The sequence below is a fragment of the Artemia sp. Qi Xiang Cuo genome, chromosome 4, assembly GCF_049724085.1.
Source record: "Artemia sp. Qi Xiang Cuo chromosome 4, ASM4972408v1, whole genome shotgun sequence".
NCBI classification, from domain to species: Eukaryota; Metazoa; Arthropoda; class Branchiopoda; order Anostraca; family Artemiidae; genus Artemia; species Artemia sp. Qi Xiang Cuo.
Window position 1 is genome coordinate 56,523,407 of NC_142797.1, and position 16,086 is coordinate 56,539,492.

General features: G+C 31.1%; 1 protein-coding gene across 1 annotated transcript in view; it reads right to left on the reverse strand.

The window, feature by feature from the left end:
- CngA (Cyclic nucleotide-gated ion channel subunit A) overlaps positions 1–16,086 on the reverse strand; it is a 76,817-nt gene that overhangs the window by 25,274 nt on the left and 35,457 nt on the right. The window contains exon 3 of the mRNA XM_089087593.1: positions 15,129–15,976. Within this exon, the coding sequence (XP_088943719.1) occupies positions 15,129–15,976 (848 nt within the window). The remainder of the gene's footprint in view (positions 1–15,128; positions 15,977–16,086) is intronic.

Genomic DNA, 16,086 nt, shown 5'->3' on the forward strand with positions numbered 1-16,086 from the left:
TCTTGCATTTCAATGAAAGAAATTCAAAATGAACTTTGAAAAATCAAGAAATTCAAAATAAACTTAAAAAAATCAAGAGAATGTAACTGTGACAAGGTAAAGCACAACAAAACAATACTGACATATTCCAACTCTTGCATTTCAACGAAAGAAATCCAAAATGAACTTTGAAAAATCAAGAGAATGTAAGTGTGAGAAGGTAAACCACAACAAAACACTACTGAAATAATCCAATTCTGGCATTTCAATGAATGAAATTCAAAATGAACTTTGAAAAATCATGAGAATGTAACTGTGACAAGGTAAACCACGACAAAACACTACTAAAATTATCAACCTCTTGCATTTCAATGAAAGAAATTCAAAATGAACTTTGAAAAATCAAGAGAACGTAACTTCGACAAAGTAAACCCTAACAAAACACTAATTAAATTATTCCAAATCCTTCATTTCAACAAAAGAAATCCAGAATGAAATATTAAAAATCAATATATTATAATTGTGATAAGGTAAACCACAACAAAACACTACGGTGTTTTGCATTACGACTAAAGAAATCCAAAATGAACTTTGAAAAATCAAGAGAATGTAACTGTGACAAGGTAAACCACGACAAAACACTACTGAAATAATCCAACTCTTGCATTTCAATGAAATAAATACAAAATGAACTTTTAAAAATCAAGAAATTCAAAATAAACTTAAAAAAATCAAGAGAATGTAACTGTGACAAGGTAAAGCACAACAAAACACTACTGAAATATTCCAACTCTTGCATTTTAAAGAAAGAAATCCAAAATGAACTTTGAAAAATCAAGAGAATGTAAGTGTGAGAAGGTAAACCACAACAAAACACTACTGAAATAATCCAACTCTGGCATTTCAATGAATGAAATTCAAAATGAACTTTGAAAAATCATGAGAATGTAACTGTGACAAGGTAAACCACGACAAAACACTACTAAAATAATCCAACTCTTGCATTTCAATGAAAGAAATTCAAAATCAACTTTGAAAAATCAAGAGAATGTAACTGTGACTAGGTAAACCACAACAAAACACTACTGAAATATTCCAACTCTTGCATTTCAACAAAAGAAATCCAAAATGAACATTGAAAAATCAAGAGAATGTAATTGTGATAAGGTAAACCACGACAAAACACTACTGTGTTTTGCATTTCAACGAAAGAAATCCAAAATGAACTTTGAAAAATCAAGAGAATGTAAGTGTGACAAGGTAAACCACTACAAAACACTACTGAAATATTCCAACTGTTGCATTTCAACGAAAGAAATCCAAAACAAACTGAAAAATCATAAAAAAGTACCTGTGACAAAGTAAAGCACAACAAAACACTACTGACATATTCCAACTCTTGCATTTCAATGAAATAAATCCAAAATGAACTTTGAAAAATCAAGAGAATGTAACTGTGACAAGACAAACCAAAACAAAACACTACTGAAATATTCAAACCCGTGCATTTCAATGAAAGAAATACAAAAATGAACTTTTAAAAATCAAGATAATGTAACTGTGACAATGTAAACCATGAAAATACAGCACTGAAATATTCCAACTCTTGATTTTCAACGAAAGAAAGACAAAAGGAACTTTGAAAAATCAAGAGAATGTAAGTGTGACAAGGTAAACCATCACAAAACCCTACTGAAATATTAAAACTAGTGCATTTAAAACAAAAAAATCAAAACTTATCTTTGAAAAATCAAGAGACAGTAAGTGTGACAAATTGAACCCCGACAAAACAATATTGAAATATTCCAACTCCTTAATTTCCGCTGAGGAAATTCACAAATGATCTTTGGAAAATCAATAGAATTTAACTTTGAAAAGGTAAACCATGACAAAACACTACTGAAATATTCCAAATCTTGTATTTCCAGGAAAGAAATCCAAAATGAACTTTGAAAAATCAAGAGAATGTAACTGTGACAAGGTAAACCACGACAAAACACAACTGAAATATTCCAACTCTTGCATTTCAACGAAAGAAATCCAAAATGAACTTTGAAAAATCAAGAGCATGTAACAATGACATGGTAAACCACGACGAAACACTACTTAAATATTCAAACTCCTGAATTTCACGAAAGAAATTCAAAATGAACTTTGAAAAATCAAGAGAATGCAACTGTGATAAGGTAAAGCACAACAAAACACAACTGAAATATTCCAACTCTTGCATTTCAACGAAAGAAAACCAAAATGATATTTTGAAAAATCAAGAGAATGTAACGGTGACAAGGTAAAGCACATCAAGACACTACTGAAATATTCCCACTCTTGCATTTCAACGATAGAAATTCAAAATGAACTTTGAAAAATTAAGAGAATGTAACTTTGAAAAATCAAGAGAAAGTAACTGTGACAAGGTAAACCACCACTAAACACTACTTAAATATTCCAAATCTTGCATTTCCAGGAAAGAAATCCAAAATGAACTTTGAAAAATCAAGAGAATGTAACTGTGACAAGGTAAACCACGACAAAACACTACTGAAATATTCCAAATCTTGCATTTCCAGGAAAAAAATCCAAAATGAACTTTGAAAAATCAAGAGAATGTAATTGTGACAAGGTAAACCACGACAAAACACAACTGAAATATTCCACTAAAGAAATTCAAAATGAACTTTGAAAAATCAAGAGAATATAACTGTGACAAGGTAAAGCACGACAAGACACTACTGAAATATTCGAACTCTTGCATTCCAACGAAAGAAATCCAAAATGAACTTTGAAAAATCAAGAAAATGTAACTGTGTCAAGGTAAAGCACAACAAGACACTAATGAAATATTCCAACTCTTGCATTTCAACGACAGAAATTCAAAATTAAATTTTAAAAATTAAGAGAATGTAACTTTGAGAAATCAATAGAATGTAACTGTGACAAGGTAAACCACGACAAAACACTACTGAAATATTCCAAATCTTGCATTTCCAGGAAAGAAATCAAAAATGAACTTTGAAAAATCAAGAGAATGTAACTGTGACAAGGTAAACCACGACAAACACAACTGAAATATTCCAACTCTTGCATTGCGCGAAAGAAATTCAAAATGAACTTTGAAAATTCATGAGAATGTAAATGTGAAAATGTAAACCACGACAAATACACTACTAAAATATTCCAACTCTTGCATTTCGATGAAAGAAATTTAAAATGAACTTTGAAAAATCAAGAGAATGTAACTGTGACAAGGTAAAGCACATCAAAACACTACTGAAATATTCCAACTCTTGCATTTCAACGAAAGAAATCCAAAATATATTTTGAAAAATCATGAGAATGTAACTGTGACAAGGTAAAGCACATCAAGACACTACTGAAATATTCCAACTCTTGCATTTCAACGAAAGAAATTCAAAATGAACTTTGAAAAATCAAAAGAATGTAACTGTGACAAGGTAAACCACGAGAAAACACTCCTTAAATAATCCAACTCTTGCATTTCAATGAAAGAAATCCAAAAATAAACTTTGAAAAATCAAGAGAATGTTACTGTGACAAGGTAAACCACGAGAAAACACTACTGAAATATTCCAATTCTTGCATTTCAACGAAAGAAATTCAAAATGAAGTTTGAAAAATCAAGAGAATGTAACTGTGACAAGGTAAAGCACAACAAAACACTAATGAAATATTCCAACTCTTGCATTTCAATGAAAGAAATTCAAAATGAACTTTGAAAAATCAAGAGAATGTAACTGTGACAGGATAAACCAGGACAAAACACTACTGAAATATTCCAACTCTTCCATTTCAACGAAAGAAATCCAAAATGAACTTTGAAAAATCAAGAGAATGTAAGTGTGACAAGGTAAACCACGACAAAACACTACTGAAATATTCCCACTCTTGCATTTCAACGAAATAAATCAAGATAATGTAACTTTGAAAAATCAAGAGAATGTTACTGTGACAAGATAAACCACGACAAAACACTAACGAAATATTCTAACTCTTACATTTCAAGTAAAGAAATCAAAAAAGAACTTTGAAAGAATCAAGAGAATGTAAGTGTTACAGGTAAAACAACGAAAAGAAACTCTTAATATATTTTTACTCTTGCATTTCTAGGAAAGAAATACAAAATTTTATTTGGAAATTTAAGAGACTCTAACGGTGATAAGGAAAACCATGACAAAACACTTCTGAAATAGTTTACCAATTACATTACAACGAAGAAAGTCCAAAATGAACTTTATAACAAAATGAAACTGCAACTTTAACATGGTATACCATAAACAAACGCTATTGAAATATTCAAACTCTTGCATTTCAAGGAAATAAATCCAAAATTAACTTTTAAAAATCAAGAGAATGTAGCTGTGACAAGGTAAACCACGACAAAACACTACTGAAATAATCCAACTCTTGTATTTCGCGAAAGAAATCCAAAATGAACTTTGAAAAATCAAGAGAATGTAACTATGACAAGGTAAACCACTACGAAACAATACATAAATACTAAAACTCTTTAATTTCAAGAAATAAATTCAAAATGAACTTCGAAAAATCAAGAGAATGTAAATTTGATATGGTAAACCTCAACAAAACACAACTGAAATATTCCAACTATTGCATTTCACTAACAGAAATCCAAAATAAATTTTGAAAAATCAAGAGAATGTAACTGTGACAAGGTAAAGCACATCAAGACACTACTGAAATATTCCAACTCTTGCATTTCAACGATAGAAATTCAAAATGAACTTTGAAAAATTAAGAGAATGTAACTTTGAAAAATCAAGAGAAAGTAACTGTGACAAGGTAAACCACGACAAAACACTACTGAAATATTCCAAATCTTGCATTTCAAGGAAAGAAATCCAAAATGAACTTTGAATAATCAAGTAAATGTAAATGTTATAAGGTAAACAAATACAAAACACTACTGAAATATTCCAACTCTTGCATTTAAATGAATAAATTCAAAAATGAACTTTGGAGAATCAAGAGAATGTAACTGTGAGAAGGTAAACCACAACAAAACACTACTGAAATATTCCACTAAAGAAATTCAAAATGAACTTTGAAAAATCAAGAGAATGTAACTGTGACAAGGTAAAGCACAACAAAACACTACTGAAATATTCGAACTCTTGCATTTCAATGAAAGAAATTCAAAATATATTTTGAAAAATCATGAAAATGTAACTGTGACAAGGTAAAGCACATCAAGACACTACTGAAATATTCCAACTCTTGCATTTGAACGATAGAAATTCAAAATGAACTTTTAAAAATTAAGATAATGTAACTTTGAAAAATCAAGAGAAAGTAACTGTGACAAGGTAAACCACGACAAAACACTACTGAAATATTCCAAATCTTGCATTTCCAGGAAAGAAATCCAAAATGAACTTTGAAAAATCAAGAGAATGTAACTGTGACAAGGTAAACCACGACAAACACAACTTAAATATTCCAACTCTTGCATTGCGCGAAAGAAATTCAAAATGAACTTTGAAAAATCAAGAGAATGTAACTGTGACATGGTAAACCACGACGAAACACTACTGAAATATTCCAACTCTTGCATTTCGATAAATAAATTCAAAATGAACTTTGAAAAATCAAGAGAATGTAACTGTGACAAGGTAAAGCACAACAAAACACTACTGAAATATTCCAACTCTTGCATTTCAAAGAAAGAAATACAAAATATATTTTGAAAAATCATGAGAATGTAACTATGACAAGGTAAAGCACAACAAAACACTACTTAAATATTCCAACTCTTTCATTTCATCGATGAAAATTCAAAATGAACTTTGAAAAATTAAGAGAATGTAACTGTGACAAGGTAAACCACGACAAAACGCTACTGAAATATTCCAAGTCGTGCATTTCAATTAAAGAAATTCAAAAATTAACTTTTAGAAATCAAGAGAATGTAACTGTGACAGGGTAAACCACGACAAAACACTATTGAAATATTCCAACTCTTGCATTTCAACGACAGAAATTCAAAATGAAGTTTGAAAAATCAAGAGAATGTAACTGTGACAAGGTAAAGCACAACAAAACACTACTGAAATATTCCAACTCTTGCATTTCAATGAAAGAAATTCAAAAGGTACTTTGAAAAATCAAAAGAATGTAACCGTGACCGGATAAAAAACAAGAAAACTCAACTTACACATTCCATCTGTTCCATTTTAATAAAAGTCAACCAAAATTATCATTTAGAAATAAAGAGAATGTAAGTTTGACAAAGTAAACCATGAAGATCGATTATTTAAACATACCCACTCTTGCATTTCCTTGAAAGAAATAAAGACAATGTAACTTTGAAAAATCAAGAGAATGTAACTATGACAAGGTAAACCACGACAAAACACTACTGAAATATTCCAACTCTTGCATTTCAAGGAAAGAAATACAAAATGAACTTTGAAAAATCAAGAGAATGTAGCTGTGACAAGGTAAACCACGACAAAATACTACTGAAATATTCCAACTCTTGTATTTCAATGAAAGAAATCCAAAATTAACTTTTAAAAATCAAGAGAATGTAACTGTGACAAGGTAAACCACGACAAAACACTACTGAAATATTCCAACTCTTGCATTTCACGATAGAAATTCAAAATGATCTTTGAAACATCAAGAGAATGTAACTGTGACATGGTAAACCACGACAAAACACTACTGAAATATTCCAACTTTTGCATTTCACTAAAGAAATTCAAAATGAACTTTGAAAAATCATGAGAATGCAACTTTGACAAGGTAAACCATAACAAAACACTACTGAAATATTCCAACTCTTGCATTTCAACGAAAGAAATCCAAAATAAATTTTGAAAAATCATGAGAATGTAACTATGACAAGGTAAAGCACATCAAAACACTACTGAAATATTCCAACTCTTGCATTTCAATAATAGAAATTCAAAATGAACTTTGAAAAATGTAGATAATTTAACTGTGAAAAGCTAAATCACTATGAGAAACTATTGAAATATTCAAAGTCTTGAATTTCAATGAAAGGAATTCAAAATGAACTTTGAAAAATCAAGAGAATGTGTCTCAGACAAGGTAAACCACAACAAAACACTACTGAAATATTCCAACTCTTGCATTTCAATGAAAGAAATCCAAAATGAACTTTGAAAAATCAAGAGAATGTAATTGTGATATGGTAAACCACAACAAAACACTACTGAAATAATCCAACTTTTGCATTTCAATGAAAGAAATTCAAAATGAACTTTGAAAAATTATGAAAATCTAACTGTGACAAGGTATACGATGACAAAACACTACTGAAATATTCAAACTCTTACATTTCAAGGAAAGAAATCCAAAATGAACTTTGAAAAATAAAGAAAATGTAACTGTGACAAGGTAAACCACGACAAAACACTACTGAAATATTCCATCTCTTGCATTGCGCGAAAGAAATTCAAAATGAACTTTGAAAAATCAAGAGAATGTAACTATGACATGGTAAACCACGACAAACACTACTGAAATATTCCAACTCTTGCATTTCACTAAAGAAATTCAAAATGAACTTTGAAAAATAATTAGAATGTAACTGTGACATGGTAAAGCACAACAAAACACTACTGAAATATTCCAACTCTTGCATTTCAATGAAAGAAATCCAAAATAAATTTTGAAAAATCATGAGAATGTAACTGTGACAAGGTAAAGCACATCAAGACACTACTGAAATATTCCAACTCTTGCATTTCATCGATAGAATCTCAAAATGAACTTTGAAAAATTAAGAGAATGTAACTGTGACAAGGTAAACCACGACAAAACACTACTGAAATAATCCCGCTATTGCATTTCAATAAAAGAAATTCAAAATATACTTTGAAAAATCAAGAGAATGAAACTGTGACAAGGTAAACTACAACATAATACTACTGAAATATTCAAACTCTTGCATTTCAATGAAATAAATACAAAATGAACTTTGAAAAATAAAGAGAATGTAAATGTGACAAGTTAAAACACTACAAAACACTACTGAAATAATCCAACTCTTGCATTTCAATGAAAGAAATTCAAAATGAACTTTGAAAAATTAAGATAATGTAAGTGTGACAAGGTAAACCACGACAAAACACTACTGAAATAATCCAACTCTTGCAGTTCAATGAACGAAGTCCAAGATGAACTTTGAAAAGTTAAGATAATGTAATTGTGTTATGGTAAACCATGACAAAACACTACTGAAATATTCCAATTCTTGCATTTCAACGAAATAAAATTTGAAAAATCAAGATAATTTAACTGTGACAAGGTAAACCAATACAAAACAATACTGAAATATTCCAACTCTTGTATTTCAAAGAAAAAAATTCAAAATGAACTTTGAAAAATCAAGAGAATGTAAGTGTGATAAGGTCAAAACACAACAAAACACTAATGGTGGGATGGGGAGCCAAAAGTTGGGGGGATGGGGCCCTTCTGTGTCTCAAATGCGCAAATAAAAAAGTATTAATAAAAAGATGGGGCAATAAAGTTGGGGGGGTGGGGGCTCTTTGGGGGCTCCGGGGGCTCTTTGGGGGGGCCGGGGGGCCTTTGGGGGCCTGGGGGGCATTTGGGGGTCTGGGGGGTATTTGGGGGTCCGGGGGACATTTGGGGGGCTTGGGGGCATTTGGTGGGCCGGGGGCCTTTTGAGGCTCGGGGGCAATTGGGGGCCCGGGGGCCTATTGGGGTTGGGGGTGGGGGGCCTTTTGGGGTTGGGGTAGGGGGGTTGTTGGGGTAAGGGACCTCACAACGCTGTTCAAATGGAACTTGTGTATTATAACTACCACAGAGTTTCACCCTAAAATCATCTTCTAAATCATCTTCTAAAATCATCTTCTAAAATGCATCAAACGGTTTCGCCCAAATCATCTTCAAAAATGTCTCAAACGGTTTCGCCCAAATAATCCCCTAAAAGTAATTTCTGCGTGTTCCTTTTGTTTTGGCATCCCTGCGCTGTCACATTTGAAATTCCTAGAAAACCCTTTCCCGCGTTAATCTCTTCATCTCTAAGATGTTCCTAGCTACACTATTATGGTTTCGATAGAATATTAATTTATCTCTCTGACTTAAAGATCAGAGAAGCCGTATTTAAAAAAGGATTTTTCGATCTCATTAGACTCCCGCATAATTCCAAGATAACAAGTGATGTCATTTCTAATTCCTGACACTAAAGATCAAAGAAGCCATATTTAAAAATAGAATATTAATTTATCTCTCTGACCTAAAGACCGTTTATCCCTCGGACCTAACATCAAAGAAGCCATATTTGTTTCTTAATTCCCATTTCGTGAATCAGTGATTCCCCTCGATTATGCAAATCAATTTCTCGGAAATCCTCTCCCCTTCGATTACGCAATCAATTTCTTGGAAATCCTCTCCCCTTTGATTACGCTATCAATTTCTCGGAAATCCACTTCCCCTTCGATTAAGCAATCATTTTCTCAGAAATCAACTTCCCCTTCGATTACGCAATCAAGTTCTCGGAAATTCACTTGTCCTAGTCGATTACGCAATCAATTTCTCGGAAATTCTCCCCCCTTCAATTACGCAATCAATTTCTCGGAAAGTCTCTCCCCTTCATGGATCAATACATCTCCCCCCCCCCCCCACCGTCAATGCGCATGTGCAAACTTCGCTCCGGAGACAATACACATGGAAACAACAAATAAATCGACCTTGAAAGAGGTGTCATTGACCCCATTAGAATCAATAAACCATGAAAATACATCAAAGTGAGAAAAATCCTGTTTTTTTCATTCTCAGTGACAAAAACCATAAGAACAAGCATTAATTATGTTCGTCCCGGAACTCATGATACCTCTCTACTTTTATAGAAAGCGTTGTCGTTTCCAAAAAGGGCTCTTTTATTGGAAATCGAAAGGCCTAGTGCCCTTTTTAATAGTAAAAAGCTATAGGAAGGCTTGACTTTTTTATAGTAAAGATCGATGTGGGTATAATGTATTATTTTTTGTTGTTGTTGTTGTTTAGACCAGGACACTTCGTATCAAAGGAGTTGTCGTGGGAACTTCGAAAAGGCCTTATTCAATTGAAAATAGAAAGGGCTGATGCCCTTTTTAATAGTCGAAAGTGATTGGAGGGCAGCTAATCCCCCTTCCACTCCCACCCTCCCACGCCCACCCTCCCATTTGCCCATTATGTTTAAAAACTAAATGTTGCCTAAAGATTAATTCAAATTGCACTGTGATAATGCTAAATCCCAATAAGGCATCTCAGCAGTATCCCAAGAACAACTAAGGGTATTATGTTCAAACTTTCAGGGCTACTTCTGCTCTTAAAATTTAACCAAATCAAAATAGCGTAAGTATATCCAAGCTATCAAAGAAAGTAAACAGATTTTTTTGCGAATAGTATCAAGTTTTCCATTTCAGGTCAACTAGAGGAGGCATGAAACTAAATTAAACAGTAAAATTTGTGTCCAGATTTTTAAAAGGGTGTATGTTGGTAAAAATTGCTGAAAAATTTTCTCCAGCAAGCAAATAGCAGGCCAAACTATAAAGTCTTAAAAAACGAAAAGATTTAAAGTATTATTTTCTTTTTTCCTGAAAAGACTATGCAAATATAAAACGAATATAGATTAGTAAAAAAAAACTTTTTCCACAAAATAAGTTTTTCAAAGAAAAGTAAAGAACTCCATTTAACAAAAAATGAGCAAAAATAAAATCAAATAATTTAGCAAGTGTGAAACTACCGCAAAACAGCATCGATAAATAAATGAAACCCAAAACAAACAGAAATTACAATAATTAACCAAGTCAAACTCAAAATAAGAAGAAATTAACGTAAGTTAGGCGCAAAACCCCTATGCCTTCCCAAGCCCAGAACAAAATTTGCACTTTACTGAAAAATAAAATGAATGTGCATTGTCAGTTTAATATACATATACTGAAATTTAGTAATTAAAATGTTAATATTATTTGATTTATTAGAGTTATAAAAGTAAAAACATTTGTTTTTTTTCAGTAAAGTGCAAATTTTGTGCACTTTTATACTCTTTGATAGAACTATTTGATTCAAACTTTTTATACTCTTATACTCTTTTGATTCAAACTTTAAGCAAGAATAAATTAACAAGGGCACACCTATTATGTATTCTGTAAAAGCAACACTAAATTCACATTTTAATGAAATCCTATGGCTCTTGTATTAGTACACATGATCTCAAATTCGAAACAAACATTATTAAAATTTGGAATTAGAGACTAGGTTTTTATTTTGAATTGTTAAGGTTGAAATTAAAGAATATTTTTAGAGTTTAGGGTGGGATTTAAAAGGATTGACAATTTGCCCTTCTAAGGGCAATTCCTGCTCTTTTGAACTTTAAACAAAGACCAATCATCATACAGCAGTTTTTCCCAAATACGGTATACAGACCTCTTATGGGAGGGTCCAATGAAGGGTTTTGGAGGTCATTTAAGAAATAGTTCTACCAGGGCCGTATCCAGGATTTATTTTTTTTATTAAATTTTTTGGGGGGAGAGGGGGTACAAAATATTTTTTCGGGAGGAGTGGGGGGTACAATAAAAAATCTAAAAAACACTTATAGAACTTGTTTATATTCATTTTGTTACGTTTTTTACAAGTCAGACAAACATTTTTTTCTATGGGGGGGGGGGTCAAATCCCCTAACCTCCCCTGGATATGGCCTTGAATTTACTGAAATTGCCTAATACCGTAAATACATAAAATAGGGCTACAGTGATATTTTAACCAAGAAAAAAAAATTAAGTTCGTATTCCAAAATTCAATGGGCTACGACTTCGAAAAAAAAGTAAAAAAAAGACTTCAGTAGCATTGCACATCGTGTGGCACAGCATCTTTCCTTTAATCGAATCAGCGCATGGGATGAATAATTTAAAATCATCGCTAGTGTGTTGTTTGTCAAATTAATTAATTGATAGTTCACTAGTAATTTATTCTTTGTTTAAATACCCCAATTGTTAGTTATGATAACTCATCCCAAAAAAATTGCTGGACCTGGTTTTTATAAGTGATAATAAACTCCATCATAAAATTAAATCCAAAATTTTAAAGAAAGATATGCTCTTATTTAGAATAGCCTACCAAATATCATACATTAAAACATTTAATTCTATAGTTTTATCATGTTTTGTGACATAAGATTCTGTTTTCTTTTCGTCAAATTGATCAAATTGTATGCTTTTTAATTCCTTTTAAATGCGCTAAGAGGTTCACCATCAATTTTGATGCACAAATTTTTGTTGATATATTCATAGCTGTAAGAATAATATAGCTGTAATAATAGCTGTAACATAGCTGTAATAAAATTAGTTTGATGTAAAATTTGGTGTATAAGATTTAATTTGCAATGTATTTTGTGCTAACTTTTACTGACGTTTATGATTTCCTAAATTTTAAGATCAAAGTTACAATTGACTAAAGTCAAAAGAACTTTGTTTTGTGAAATAAAAACTTCTAAAGATTCTGTTTCTGTTTTGTGACATAAGATCAGTTTTCTTTTCGTCAAATTGATCAAATTGTATGCTTTTTAATTCCTTTTAAATGCGCTAAGAGGTTCACCATCAATTTTGATGCAGAAATTTTTGTTGATATATTCATAGCTGTAAGAATAATATAGCTGTAATAATAGCTGTAACATAGCTGTAATAAAATTAGTTTGATGTAAAATTTGGTGTATAAGATTTAATTTGCAATGTATTTTGTGCTAACTTTTACTGACGTTTATGATTTCCTAAATTTTAAGATCAAAGTTACAATTGACTAAAGTCAAAAGAACTTTGTTTTGTGAAATAAAAACAATTTTTTTTTCTGGTTTGCCCAGAAAAATAATTTTTTTTATTAAACCGGAAAGATTAATCTTATAGATAAGAAGAAAATATGATTATTAAAAAAAAATATTTTTGTGAATGTGCTATTTTATGAATGTGCATTGTCAGTTTAATATACACATACTGATATTTATTAATTAAAATGTTAATATTATTTGATTTATTAAAGCTATAAAAGTGAAAACATATATATTTTTTTCAGTAAAGAGCAAATCATGTTCTGGACTTGGGAAGGCATAGGAGTTTTGAGACCTGCTCATGTTAATTTCTGCCGTTTTGGGTTTGACTCGGTTATTTATTGTAATTTCTGTTCGTTTTAGGTTTCATTTATTTATCGATGCTGATTTGTGGTAGTTTCACGCTTGGTAGATTATTTGATTTTATTTTTCTCATTTTGTTTTTAATGAAGTTCTTTACTTTTCTTTGAAAAACTTATTTAGTGGCAACATTTTTTTTTTAATTAATAATTAAAAAAACTTCGGTGATTTGAGTAAGAAGTACCCAGAAATTCACGAAATTGAAGTCGTACGTGAAATTCAAAAGTAAATACAACTTTGAAATAGTAAACAGTAAAAAAATATGGCTGTAACAATAGTAACGAAAAATAAGACGGTAAAGAAAAACAAGATAATATTTTGATGTTTTTTCGATATTAGATTGAGATTAAATAAAAAAAAAAGTTTTTTCTAACTGAAAATAAGGAGTAACATTAAAACTTAAAACGAACAGAAATTATTCCGTATATGAAAGGGGTTGTCCCCTCCTCAACGCCCCACTCTTTAAGCTAATGTTTGACCCTTTCTCACAACTCTACTTTATAAAACAATAAAAAACTTAAACGTAAAGAGCAGGGCGTTAAGGAGGGAACAGCCCGTTTCATATATGGAATAATTTCTGTTCGTTTTAAGATTTAATATCGCTCCTTACTTAAAGTTAAAAACATTTTTTTTTTAATTTGAATTTCTGAACGTTTTTGAATTGATAAAGGTTTTGAATATGGCTCACCGTACATGAATAATTAAAATGGAATTTGTATATTAATTTTACTTTTTTTAAATAATAATAGCCTTATAATAACCTAAGTTTAATTTTGTTCCAGTTGCTTTAGAATGACTCCTGAAACACAAAGGCTGTTTAATTAGAATAATAACATCTTTTAAAAGTTAAAAAGGAAACTTTAGCGTAAAACCGATATATTGAGGAGAGGCAACACATCTCATATACGTAATAGTTTCTGTTCTTTTTAAGCTTTAATGTTGCTTCTTACTTTCAGTTGAGAAAACTTGTTTTTTATTTAATTGCTGATCTTTTTTATATAATGTTGGTAAATCCAGCTCCCCCTCAATGGAAAATTCTCTTCCCCCAAGAGCAATTTCTCCATGGAAAGATTCTCCCACGTAACTTAAATTAGCGATATTTGTGGAATAATTTTGCAAGGCATAGTAACAAAACGGCCAAAGAGGTCAAAACTATTTTTTATGAAAATAAAAGTCACAAGTTGAGCAATTATAAAATGACTGAAAGGAATGAAAGAAAAAATCTTTTAAAAGATATCCTTGATAATTTATGTTCGTTTTAAGTTTTAATGTTATTCCTTACTTTCAGTTGGAAATTTTTTTTTTTATTTATTTAATAACAACCACAAGCCGAAGACATATTGCCCTCCTCTGGTATTTTTTTTTTTTTTGCTTTTGTTTTTTACCCAAATTTTCGGCTAATTGTGTTCACTTTGATAATTCATAAGAATACAAACAGATTTAAGCCCAATGTAAAACCCATATAGCAATAGCCAACATCATGGAGCGATAATCCTAGTCTGCCCTTTATACTGATAGAAAATACAAACAACAAAACAGATAAACGCAAGAACAGAGAAAAAGAAAAAATAAAGCGATAAAATTTTCAATGGAAAATTTTAAATACACTTATTCATAAAACTAGATACATTGTCAAAGTTGGTAAATCTGATCTTATGATTCCTTTGTTATCTATTTTTAGAACAAAATGTATTATTCCTGGGAGATAAAACTCAAAACTTACTTAAGAGGGAGTGAATGTGGTTTTACCTTATTTATTTATAAATTAAAATGAAATTACTAGATGGAGGTCTTAAGTCTAATTCCCTTCCCCGCCTTTAAAGTTCTTTGGTAAAATATATACACTATTATGCTTTTTCAAATTTGAAAAATCTAAGATTTTTAATTTTTATGAATCTGAAATTTGTAGTCTGTAAGATATTGAAAATCAGATTGAAAATTTAGAATATTAAATTACCTTCAGCTTCAAGACCAGTTCTGTTAGTAAACCGGGCTCACAGTCTTGAAAAATTTTCACTTTTTTCAAGGTATCAAGATGAACGTGAATAGCTATTTCTGCTTTCAGCTTATCTGGCAGAGTTCCAAGAATTTCTTCTTCATTCAAACTTTGCTTATTTGACCACAAGTAGTCAAACCATTTTATAACCCTATCTTCCAGCTCTTTCGACACTTTTCGAAACTCCATATACTGTTTAATTCCGTCCATTTTATTCTGGAATTCAGTTCTCGCAGCGTTCATATTTGTAATCATGCTTCCAATATTTCCAACAATAGTAGCAAAAATAAGCACTCCAATCATTAGATCAACAATTGTAAAAATATATTCAATTTCTAGTTCCGGCGGTGGGGTTTCGCCAATGGTGGTGAGGGTCAAAGTTGACCAAAAGAATGCATAAATGTATTGACTGCTAAGCGTTTTATTCTCAGCTACTAAATCTTTAACTACCCACTCATCACTGCCAAATCCTATTGCATTACTTACTCCAAAGTATATACATGCATTCCAGTGAATGATTATTATTAGGAAAGTAATAACTTTACAAATACGAAAAATGTTTGGAAAATTCGTATGTGTTTCGGTCCGGTCAAGGAATGTAAGAAGTCGTCTAATTCTAAGTAATCGATTTGATCTGATTAGCACCGGACATGGTGCGTTTGAACAGTATCCGAGACCACTTTCAGAAAACAGATATAAAAAATCAGTTGGTAATATACTGAGAAGGTCAAGCTTGCTGTCTATACTAAATAAATAGTTCTTGCGAAGTAACGTAGGGTTTGTCACAAGTAATCCCTGCTCCAAATACCCTGAAATACATGAAAAATAATCATTTGCATTGCAGTTATCTCCTTACAGCTCTTTGTAATTCAAATTTCATCGGAAAACGCGCTGCAAATTTTACCACGCCAAACAGTTA